General features: G+C 45.9%; 3 protein-coding genes across 5 annotated transcripts; 1 reads left to right on the top strand and 2 right to left on the bottom strand.

Moving 5' to 3' along the window:
• The first annotated feature begins 23 nt into the window (after window positions 1-23).
• Window positions 24-4,363, top strand: LOC114784789 (uncharacterized). 3 transcript variants are annotated; one of them, XM_028970480.1, is made up of 16 exons: window positions 24-269; window positions 769-873; window positions 982-1,057; window positions 1,147-1,303; window positions 1,389-1,434; window positions 1,512-1,570; window positions 1,881-1,916; window positions 2,000-2,052; window positions 2,174-2,306; window positions 2,660-2,877; window positions 2,963-3,008; window positions 3,095-3,160; window positions 3,407-3,466; window positions 3,550-3,635; window positions 3,942-4,036; window positions 4,114-4,363. In XM_028970480.1, the coding sequence occupies exons 1-16, from the start codon at window positions 233-235 to the stop codon at window positions 4,146-4,148; spliced, it is 1,308 nt and encodes a 435-aa protein (XP_028826313.1). In that variant the 5' UTR covers window positions 24-232; the 3' UTR covers window positions 4,149-4,363. The 3 variants fall into 3 exon arrangements, with proteins under 3 accessions (XP_028826313.1, XP_028826314.1, XP_028826315.1); XM_028970481.1 differs by lacking the exon at window positions 4,114-4,363 and having other exon boundaries at window positions 3,550-3,651; window positions 3,942-3,999; XM_028970482.1 differs by lacking the exon at window positions 24-269 and having other exon boundaries at window positions 817-873; window positions 982-1,053.
• LOC114784792 (histone H3.3) lies at window positions 4,238-6,287 on the bottom strand. The gene is made up of 4 exons (XM_028970486.1): window positions 6,159-6,287; window positions 5,156-5,289; window positions 4,901-5,054; window positions 4,238-4,818 (listed from the first exon to the last, which is right to left on the bottom strand). Exons 2-4 carry the CDS (start codon window positions 5,281-5,283, stop codon window positions 4,690-4,692), a joined length of 411 nt encoding a protein of 136 aa, XP_028826319.1. The 5' UTR covers window positions 5,284-5,289; window positions 6,159-6,287; the 3' UTR covers window positions 4,238-4,689.
• Window positions 6,288-6,686: 399 nt separating this feature from the next.
• Window positions 6,687-10,549, bottom strand: galk1 (galactokinase 1). The gene is made up of 9 exons (XM_028970485.1): window positions 10,199-10,549; window positions 9,840-10,029; window positions 9,615-9,734; window positions 9,336-9,471; window positions 7,982-8,163; window positions 7,562-7,712; window positions 7,293-7,455; window positions 7,018-7,200; window positions 6,687-6,813 (listed from the first exon to the last, which is right to left on the bottom strand). Exons 1-8 carry the CDS (start codon window positions 10,361-10,363, stop codon window positions 7,129-7,131), a joined length of 1,179 nt encoding a protein of 392 aa, XP_028826318.1. The 5' UTR covers window positions 10,364-10,549; the 3' UTR covers window positions 6,687-6,813; window positions 7,018-7,128.
• Between the last annotated feature and the right edge of the window lie 215 nt (window positions 10,550-10,764).

Here is a 10,764-nt window from a genome sequence, read left to right as displayed (position 1 = left end):
GGTCGACAAGAAGCAAAGTAAAAATGATCATTACAGCCCCAAATAAATACCATATATTTATTAAATTATTGAAATATACGTTTATAGACATACAAATGATTAGAATATTATATTTTTTTATTTAGGTTTTGCTGAATGTAAGTTCTTTTGGCTAGGTGTGGCGGAATTTGGCCGCCGACTGTTTGCGGAAGTGCTGCGCAGCCAAACGACAGACGTTTCGCGGTGACGGATCATGCCGCTCAAGGATCCCCTTCTGGAAACGCTCAAAGGTAAGATCCTCCCTGCAGCTGATGTTTGGTTAAAAAAAAGTCATATTTTATGGTATCTGCTGACATTTTATTATTATTTCTATAGACGTTGCGTCCTCAACAGCTGACAAAATGTGTCTAGTAACCTTGATACTGTCGATAACATTGATATAAGATGCTAAGCATGTAATATAGCGGAGTAAAGACCATGCCTGTTATAATGAGCAAATTAAGGCAGCGTCATGCACTAATTAACCTAAGCCCGAATGCATAAAAGCCCCACAAATAAATGAAAGGAAGATAATTATCCCTGTGGTGTTGCTTTATAGTAGAGATTCCATCATCACAAGGGTAAAGTGATGCTGCGTTGCCTGGTTACCAGGTCTCAGGCTGCTGTCACTGGTAAAAGGATGACTAATCAGAGAGCTTGGGCGTTTTTTGGAATCAACGTGCATCTTAGATGGATGGATTTATATGGATTCTGTGGCCCGGCCATGATTTAAAACGTTCTAACCCCCAGTGTGCATCCTGAACCTCCAGTCAGAGAGCCCCGTAATTGACCGCAGCCCTCACCTTAGTTCATGCTGCGAGCTGCTGGAGCTCATCCTTCGCAAAGGACTACAGCGTGAGTAGCTGTAACAGTAACTTCCTTTCCGTTTTCGCTGTACGGGTTCTTATCGGTCCAGCTGAAGGTGATGCAGCTCTTCTTTTTTTTTTTTTTTTGCATCAACAGAGCCCATACTGAGCATAGTTCAGAGAGACTATTGGCATGTCATTGATAACCTAAGACAACAGGACACATGTGGCAAGTAAGCATTTGTATTATTGATACCATTTTTTATCATTATTACAGTACAGCGTGTAATTTATTACATTTCCCTTTCCATCGTCGGATCAGGCTTGGGTCCCTTTCTTTGGCAGCAGAACAAACCTTAGCCTGCAAAAAGCTCTTGACGGCGCAGGGCCGCGGCCGTTATTTCCTCAGGATGGCCCTGAACAGGAGAATTCTGGGAAACGTAGTCCAGCACGTGCTGCACGTGCCTAAACTGTTGGAGGTGAGGCGGCACATCACCTCAATTCTGACTTGTCTTCCAATGTGAAAATATCCTCTTCTTCTTTTTTTATCTCCACTGCATGTAGTGGTACAGCCCCTCCACCTCCATTCTGAAGAACGAAGCGTTTGTAGGTCGGTTCATATTTTTGCACTGCTGCGGTATTCAGAAGTGCCAGCGAACGTGTAAAAAACAGCTTTTGTCTCTCCAGAGCCTTTTCTTTCCCTTCTGATGGTCATCTCAGAAATGGACTTCAAGCTCAACGCTGACGTAAGCACCACACAACTGTTGTGGATCGTCTTTCACAAATACCCTCCGGTAGTAGCCTAGTGGGAAACACACCTGTCCCTGTAACTACTGGTAGAAGGTTGCCGGTTTGAATCCCGGTCCACCAAGGTGCCACTGAGCAAAGCACCTTCCCCACCCGCTGCTCCCCGGCCGCCTGTCATGGCTGCCCACTGCTCCCCAAGGGGGATGGTTAAAAGCAGAGGACACATTTCGTTGTGTCACCGTGTGCTGTGCTGCAGCGTTTCACAATGACAATCACTTCACTTTCTTCTCTTTCCATGTGCCTCTCCAGAACTGCAGCTTCCTGGACGAGAGCTGGCTTCTCCCGGTGAGTGCAGTACAGTGTGTGGAGTGTGCCGTGAAAGAATGCCTGCACTGTTTGAAACACTGAACTTGCCGCATGTTCACCAGATTTGTGAAACATATGAGGCTGTTCCGTGCCGTGAACTGGGGATGGTGCTAAGGTCAGAGCCACTACGTGTTGGTCTGAGCCAGTGTGTGTGGAGTCACCTCATCGTCTAACTCCACTTTAAAAATCATGTTAAAAGGCTCTTTTGCTGAACTGAACGTGGTTGACGCCTTCAGGTACCTCGAGGGCCGAGTTTTTGTGCTGGATCTGTTGCCGGGCAGCCAGGCCGGAGTGGACGGGTGTGTCCACCCTGGTGACGTCATCGACGAAATCAACGGCGTGTCACTGAGAAATGCCAGCAATGGGCAGGTGAGAAGAAGCCTATGAACCAGAAGACCCAGGTTCAAATCCCACTTGCTACCATTGTGTCCATGAGCAAGACACTTAACCCTGAGAGTCTCCAGGGGGGACTGTCCCTGTAACTACTGATTGTAAGTGGCTCTGGATAAAGGGGTGTGATAAATGCTGTAAATGTAAATGAGAAGAACGTTTTATTACCTGTGGCCCTTGTAAGGAGAAGAGCCCAGGCAACTAATTTAGAAGTAAGGCCGCCTGCCATTATCTTACCTGCAGGCACTGGCTCGAACATCATGTTGGATGGGATTTAGGGGGGGGGACTGTTCAATTTGACAGATTTGAACATTTTGTTGACCTGACCGAAGGCAGGCGTGGTCCTGTCCAACCTGAAGGGCCACCCGCTGTCCTTCCGACTGCTGCGTTGGAGGGGACAGGACGGCGGCGTCTACCGCCCCCTGCTCCGGCTGCTGAGGGCGCTTCAGCAGGAGAACCCGTCTCTGCGCTTGGGCCCCCAAGGGCCGGCCGGTCAGCAGAGCCTCGCAGGGTCGAGCCAAGGTCACACGCAGTGTCTCAAAGAAGGCAGGCAAGCGGCTTTCGTTCATGCAGCCGATTGTATTCAATTATCACGGCTCCACGCCTGTTGACTTGGCCATTCTTTTCTCCAGCAGGATTGTGTACATTGTGCAGTTCCTGGGAAAGGCAAATATTGGCATGGTAGATACTCCACCTTTTGCTCGCTAGATGCTTGTTATGTGTGAACCGTATGTAAGACTATATAGATTCTTCTGCCCGTGTTGTAGTATGGCGGAAAGGAGGTGCTGCAGCACGCAATCCCTCTGGTGTTGGGGCAGAACCGCCCAGGGAAGGTACAGAAACCATATCCTTTCAGACATCTGTGCCATATTCAGAAAAAACTGTTTGTCGTTTTCACGCATTCTACACAAACCTTCCTGTTCATCATCTCTCTCTCTCTCTGAAAGTGTGTTGGTAGTCACTGTCATATGAGAACACGCCACTAGGCGGAGCTGTCACTTTTGAAAATGTTGCACCTGACCGCATTTTCATGTCATTGACTACTAATACACCTTCATAAGGCTTTGCTCTGCTTTCAGGAAGTACTCCTTGACTTGAAAGAGACCCACGTCACATGCACGGAGAAATCCAGCAAGGCTGTAAGTGTTCTCTGCACAGCCTTTACCAATAAAGGCTTAACGTTTGTTTTTAGTAATAAAGCAATCCTTTGTTGTCATTTCAGGATATGTTCCAGTACAGCTACCCGGAGATTTCCTGTGTGGGGAGATACAGCAAGCCTGACTACTCCATCTTTGCCTTCTGTGTTGCGTAAGTTCCCCATGTGGTATGAAGTTATAAGTTGTTCATAGCATGAATTATGCATGATCCTGGTCAGACGCTTTATTTTTCCAATAATGCGATAAAGCTATTCAGCCATGCACAGCTGATATAAATATTTAACAAATCCTTATTTTGCATGGGTAGTGCCAAGAACATATGGACAGCAAGCTTTCATCATTTTCTGTACATTGCACAGAGTTTGTGTGTGCTGGACAACAGGAGCTTAACACATTAACAGGAGCCATGGAAACTAATCAGCTTGTTATTGAATGTGAATATGATTGGCTGTTGCAGAGACACAACAGAAAACCCTCCTTCAGCCGAATTTAGCTGCGTGGTGCTACGAGCGGCCAGTGCCAAAGACTGTGAGGAAATAGTCACTCGTATAGGTAAGTCTTAAAAAAAATAAATTCAAAGATGCATAGCTTATGTGTGATTAACAATGTGGTATAACTTCACCTTTCAGCTGCTGGATTCAAACACACAGAGTGGTTTGTATAATGTAGTCATGAATTAAATAGTGGCAAATAAATTATAATGTAGCACATGGTGTTTGAGGGCTCATAATATTCAAAAAACACAACACAAAAGTAACTGAACCTATAATTTAATAGAAAGTTTACAACATGATAACGTTTCATAAATAGTATTCAATGTAGCTGCCAGTTTATATTGAGAGGGAGGGAGAGAATATAAAAAAAAAAAAAAAAAAAAAAGCTGTCAATACATGAGGATCTCCAATTGGAGTGTTGAACCCACACATGCTGTGCAACCAGGATTATTGCATGAATGACTCTTGCCACCTCAAAGCTGGCAGGTTCAGCACAAAAGTACCACCTGAGTAGCTGAGAATACCCTACCCACCCTCCCCCAAAAAGGACATAAAACACAGACTTTACAAAACAGGCCAAGCCTCAAAATCACAGCAATCTAAATACTATGGTTGTGTAATGGCCAACCTTTAGCATTTTCTAGAAGGGGAACATTTTTGAAAAATTAAAACGCATGATAAATATTTTAACAGGAGTACGTGGAATGAAATCTAGGCACGTTCTCCTCTTATCCTACGTGCCAGCTGGATGTCTTTGGGCATGATGGTCACCCTCTTGGCATGGATGGCGCACAGATTGGTGTCCTCAAACAAACCAACCAGGTAGGCCTCACTGGCTTCCTACAACAGAGTGGGGGGGGCCTTTAAATCACACTCTCAATTATGGAAATTTGAAACTAAATTACACAAATGACCACCATACCTGAAGCGCTCCAATGGCAGCACTCTGGAATCGGAGATCAGTTTTGAAGTCCTGGGCGATCTCCCTCACCAAACGCTGGAAGGGAAGCTTACGGATGAGCAGCTCAGTGGACTTCTGGTAGCGCCTGATCTCTCGCAGTGCAACAGTACCTGGCCTGGAAAAAATAAAATAAATGTTACAATATTCTATGCATCCACAATACCGCGTCAGGTTACTCCCACCGGGGAGAAAACAGCGGCATAGATCTGACTGTACCTGTAGCGATGGGGCTTCTTGACGCCACCGGTGGAGGGCGCGCTCTTCCTGGCCGCCTTCGTGGCCAGCTGCTTCCTGGGAGCCTTTCCTCCGGTGGACTTGCGGGCGGTCTGCTTGGTACGCGCCATTTTTCACTACGAGGGTAAAAACGAAGTGGAAGAATACTTAAATCACAAATGTTGGCAAAGTTTCTTAAAATTAAAAACGGCTAAAACTGTTTGCGTGGCCGCGGCATGGCCCCTCCCCCTTCAATGCGCCCCGCGCATGCGCACAAGGCCAACGCTCGTGTGCGGGCTGCGTCTCAAACCGGATTGTTCAGTTGTCCGCCGAACCAGAGCCTGGATTTGACGACACTCCTATTAGTATATGGAGCAAGAGGCAGCACAGATCCTTTCTTTGATAAGCCTGTGGTGACCACTGTATGCCAAACGTGGGGTACAAAGACAGTGTTGATAAAAAAAATGGGGGTGGGGGGGATTTGGCGCCAGGGGTCCGCCGCATGCCCACCAATTCCAACTCATTAACACCGGAACATGTTCAAATTAAAAGAATAATCCAGAATAAGCCCCCCCCCACCCCCGAGAAAAAAAAAATCGAAATCCGGGTAATTGTCGCATTCACACGGTTGCCCGGATGTGAGGGGGGCATTCAGACCATACGGCTCGACGTCGGTGTTCAAAGCCTGACGTAATGTAATTTACCATCCAGGCTTTTCTCCGAACACGATGGGGCTGAAAATAAGTGGCGGTTCAAGTGCTAGTTCGACGAACAAAAGAAAAAACGACGAACTGATGCGCTCAGAAAACACGAACAATTATATTTTATAGCCTAAATTCCACGTCTAGCTAACGTGCTAGTGTGCTAACAGTAACCTTGGCGCGCGCGCGCGCAAACTAGAGCAAAGCAGAGTTAAACGGAGAAACAAAAAATACGAACGGGTTCTTTTGACTTCTTTATTCCCTTTTAGACGTTCCATCGCAATAATTCGTAAGACAAAGCTTACCGGTAGAGGTTGGCGGTGGAGTCGTTTAAAAGGAAGCTCTTTATCCTGTCGCGTGGCCTGGCTCAAAATAGTAAAAAGCCTTCAGGAAGGAAGTCCTGCGGGATGCCTTATATATTGGCCGTGTCACCGCCCACTTTGTTTCCCCCCATCTTGGCCGCCGCTGATTGGCTGATCCGGGAGGCTGCAATCTCATTGGCGTAGCGGGTTCCGTTCAATTCGCTTGTGTTGGGGGGTGTGCTGTATGAATTTGAGCGGGCTGATCGAGGAACACACTTCAAATCTCCCAATGTTGTTAAAAAATAAAACTGAACGAGTCACCTATTTCACTGTGAATCTTGCTAAATGTCCTTTACTTGTTGGTCATTTAAAAAGCACATGGTTGTCTAGCAAATATGTTAGGGTCCATTGTAAGCTTTGGTTTGTTTTGAGTTCCTAGTTTCTTCAAAATAGCCAAGAAAAGGCTGTAAACCATGTGTATTTTTATAGTGGAACCTAGTGTTGCAGTGGCACAAAATCTATTCCAATCTTGTCTGCGTGATGTGTGTCGTGCTGATGTGAAACCTGGCATTAAGGAGCGAGATGACTCTTTGTTTGAGATTGAATGGAACGGGGTAGTCCTGTTCTGATGATTCTCCAGCCTTGCTTTATTTAACACCTGCATGGGAAGACAGTCACGTGGAAGGATTTAATAACGGTACTTATCAGATAAAAAAAAAATAACGCATGCCTCTCGTCTGAGAAATTGATATGATCATAGTCACAATATCATTACACTGTAATTACACCCCAATCCTAATCAAATCCCAAGTACTACTTATTTACAGTGTAAATGGCACTTTAATATAAAAACTATTATTACAGCCATATTTGCTATTTTTCTTCATGTGTAGTTAATCATTGGACATTGGACATGACGTGAAGCGTTAAGAGGGTCTGTAGGAATGCAGCTTTCAATTTCCGGGTGTCCCACTCAAAGCCTGAGCACTCGAGCCCCTTGTGCGGGAGTGGTGATGTAAAAGGACGGGGCTCCGCTATATCTTTCCTAAGAGAGAGAACCAGAAATGAAGGCCAAATGATAACCGGGGGATTAGAAAGCATTTCATAACCACGACATTCAGAAGCTTTAATGCCCACCTTGATGTGCTGTATGGCTCTTCCAACAGCATCAGCCCGAAGCAGGGTTACTGTACACCCACCAAACCCTCCTCCAGTCATCCGGCTCCCGTACACGCCATCCACCTCCAGCGCTGCGGCAACCAGTTCATCCAGCTCAGCGCAACTCACTTCATAATGGTCCCTGCAGACAGACAAAAGAAATCAGAAAAAACTGGAGTAACAAGAGGCTTCTGGTTTTAGACTCGACATATGGGGACACGCAACGGTATTTGGGTTTTGCAGCAAACCTGAGCGAGTTGTGGCTTTCCACCATGAGCTTTCCGAACTGTTGGTAAGCCCCGCGCTTTAACGCCTCGGCTGCTCCGGCGGTGCGCTGGATCTCCTCAATGACATGGTGTGCGCGTCTGTACATCACAGCGTCCAACCGGTCCTCCGCATCTACAATGCAAAAATGTTTAAAAAGAATACGACGTGCACTATGAACCGAGAAATAAACCACACTAGCGAGCCCTTTTGTTAAACTTTGATTTATCCTTTAACTTTAAATAACAGAGGGACACCTTGGACGACCCGACCGTTCTCCCATATTCACATCAATGAGGTGTGAAAGGTCGTTGGGGTGCTGGGCGTGTTTGCAACACAGCACAGATAGAAAATAGGTACTTTTTTTTTTTTTTAAATGTGATTGCCAATGTGATGTCCCTCACCCTTGAGGTCCTTCATGGTGGCATCCCTCAGACTACTCTTGCCCAGAAGAGCGGCGGCCTCCTCACACTGTCGTCTCCTGGTGGGGTACTCGCTGCCCGTCAGGGAGTGTCTCACGTTGGAGTTGGTGATGAGAACGACCAGCCCCGGGTCTGCGAGTGGCACTGGCGTAGCCTCCAATGTCCTGATTTTTACAAAGTGCAGAAAGGTGTTTTTTACATTTTACAATTGATAACATTGCAACGCGATCAATTTCAATTCTTTCTAACACACTGTTCATTTAACCCATGTGCCTTCTCACACTTTTCATCTACAAAAATGTACGCGCCCAAAATCTTCCATGAAATCCTCATAAATCTATATTTTTTACTCTCACTTAATCAACTTATAAAATGATCAAACATTCAATCATTTTCAGTATTTTTACCCTCTAAGTGCCAGTGTAATCACCTGAATCACTGATTTTTTTTTTTTAATGAAGTGGGAGATGAGGCAATCGTCTTTGTCATGTCAAAGATCAGCAAAAAAATTCATTCAAATGCATAAGTATTTTTGCACCCTCTCGCACTCTTTGTGTACAACAATATACACACATTTGTTTCATAAATCAATTTGAGCCCTTTACAAAACGATCAAACATTCAATAATTATCAGGATTAAAAAAAAAAAAGAACAAATTAAGGAGTACCACCTAAAATAACACTAATTGCATGCTATTCTCACATTAACATTTACATTCACGGCATTTATCAGACGCCCTTATCCAGAGCGACCTACAACCAGTAGTTACAGGGACAGTCCCCCCCTGGAGCAACTTAAGGTTAAGTGTCTTGCTCAGGGACACAATGGTAGGTAGTGGGATTTGAACCTGGGTCTTCTGGTTCATAGGCGAGTGTTTTACCCACTAGGCCTTCTGGCATTAAATAATAATTTAGTCATTTTCAGGTTCAGATTTAGTAATAACAATCACTATGTGTCATTGTTTGTGGTCAGGAAGGTTTGAATGATCAGATTATATCTTATATCTCTTTATAAAGGGGCAGTGGTGGCCTAGCGGTTAAGGAAGCGTTGCCATTCGAATCCTGATCCGCCAAGGTGTCACTGAGGTGCCAACGTCCCCACACACTGCCCCCCGAGCGCCTGTCATGGCTGCCCACTGCTCACCAAGGGTGATGGTTAAAAGCAGAGGACACATTTCGTTGTGTGCACTGTGTGCTGTGCTGTGTATCACAATGACAATCACTTCACTTTCATTTTTCATAAACTATATTGCTAATTAGAATGGTCCCAGTCTTACTGAACTGCTTTTAGCAATTGCTATGCATGTTCTTCGGCTGAGTGGAGAAAGTCCAGTACCTGCAGTCTATTAGTAGTGCGTGCGACTCCTGGCCCAACACGGACACAAACTGGTCCATGATGCCACACGGCACCCCTGCATGGGTGTGTTCGGCCTTCTGGCACGCCACGGCTTTGCCCACCTTATCCGCATCATCTGTGGACAGAGAATTTCTCAACGCCTTCCACATCATGGCTACTCTTAATTTGTACTTAAAAAAAAAATAAAATAAAAAATTTGTGTCATATGTGTTCTGGAGGTCTCATTCACTTTCCACACACACTGAGAGCTGATCTGACCTGGACACAGTTGCTGGAGGAAGGTGTACACCGCAACTTCCAGCGAGGCTGAGCTGGACAATCCCGCTCCAAGAGGGACGCTGCTGACTATCACAGCCTGGAATCCGGGCAAGGGGCGGGCTGCGTAAAAAAAAAAAAAGAAAAGTAGACCCCTGCTTGCACTCAAGCCCGAAGAAAACCCGTCCAAATATTACATTTGAGGTAGCTGCACACGTGCACGGTTACCTCTGTAATGCTGGATCACCCCTTTCACGTAATTCGCCCAGCTGGGCGTTCCGGGAGCCAGAGGCGCGTCAGGCGTTGGAAGAAGGAAATCGACCCTTTTCGGCTCTTCGACGGCCTCTGACCCCGTCACCACTGAGACATCTTGGCCAGGGGTCCTCGTTCCCACCATTACGGTCACAAGTGGCAAGGCCTGTTCACATTATACAGGTTATACATCAATAATATTTATTGCTTCAGTGATTGAAAATAAATGCACTGTCATGCATTTTAACAGCTGCCAGTTCCTGTCAATAAAATGTTATGCTTTTGTGACATTTCTAATTTCTGATTGCAAACTAAACGAATGAAATGCAGTTTACCATAGGCAGAACAAATCCCTGATTGTAGTCGGTGTGTTCCCCAATGAGATTGACACGTCCTGGAGCACAGACCGCGACATCCGGACCCTGTCCCCCGAAGGTCTGGAGGTACACCTCGCGTGCCCTGACGAGCAGATCGTCCACGGTCGGAGAGCTGTTGGCCATTGTCGGGCCAGGTTGAATGAACCAGACCGACAAAAAACTAATGTTTTACAGCCATGTTGGCAAAACGACACACAGTCATGACCGGAACTTCAAAGAGTCAAATAGCTTAAAGAGAGGGAATAAAAGTTTGCTGCATGAAAGAGACCCAAATCACGTGAACTAGTTCCTGTATGTTTTATGTTGCCAGAACCCGTAAAATCGGGCAAAAGGACACGAGGGAAAACGACCTACCACGTGATAGAATTCGCCCTGGAAAACCCCAGACGAACTCGATCATTTTACACTACGCCCCGCAGAGGTGGGAATCCGAACTCGGGAGCGAAAGAAAATCAAGCAAGAAGTTGCAGGTTTTAAGCGGTACTGGCAATCTGGTCTGTGGACGCACCAGACGTCACGGGACT

This window comes from Denticeps clupeoides, chromosome 2, assembly GCF_900700375.1.
Source record: "Denticeps clupeoides chromosome 2, fDenClu1.1, whole genome shotgun sequence".
NCBI classification, from domain to species: Eukaryota; Metazoa; Chordata; class Actinopteri; order Clupeiformes; family Denticipitidae; genus Denticeps; species Denticeps clupeoides.
The sequence above is the reverse complement of the archived record's forward strand: the minus strand, read 5'-3'. Positions and strand labels throughout refer to the sequence as shown.

What these genes read in the sequence shown, in the direction of transcription:
- LOC114784789 (XM_028970480.1), top strand. Translation starts at nt 233, where the DNA reads ATGCCGCTCAAGGATCCCCTTCTGGAAACGCTCAAAG. An exon ending in GAAAGGCAAATATTGGCATG is followed by an intron (nt 3,009 to 3,094) that starts GTAGATACTCCA and finishes CCCGTGTTGTAG; the next exon opens with TATGGCGGAAAGGAGGTGCT. An exon ending in ATCTTTGCCTTCTGTGTTGC is followed by an intron (nt 3,636 to 3,941) that starts GTAAGTTCCCCA and finishes TGGCTGTTGCAG; the next exon opens with AGACACAACAGAAAACCCTC.
- LOC114784792 (XM_028970486.1), bottom strand. Translation starts at nt 5,283, where the DNA reads ATGGCGCGTACCAAGCAGACCGCCCGCAAGTCCACCGGAGGAAAGGCT. An exon ending in AAGAAGCCCCATCGCTACAG is followed by an intron (nt 5,055 to 5,155) that starts GTACAGTCAGAT and finishes TATTTTTTCCAG; the next exon opens with GCCAGGTACTGTTGCACTGC. An exon ending in CTGCCATTGGAGCGCTTCAG is followed by an intron (nt 4,819 to 4,900) that starts GTATGGTGGTCA and finishes ACTCTGTTGTAG; the next exon opens with GAAGCCAGTGAGGCCTACCT.
- galk1 (XM_028970485.1), bottom strand. Translation starts at nt 10,363, where the DNA reads ATGGCCAACAGCTCTCCGACCGTGGACGATCTGCTCGTCAGGGCACGC. An exon ending in GGTGATCCAGCATTACAGAG is followed by an intron (nt 9,735 to 9,839) that starts GTAACCGTGCAC and finishes TTTTTTACGCAG; the next exon opens with CCCGCCCCTTGCCCGGATTC. An exon ending in GCACTACTAATAGACTGCAG is followed by an intron (nt 8,164 to 9,335) that starts GTACTGGACTTT and finishes TGTAAAAATCAG; the next exon opens with GACATTGGAGGCTACGCCAG.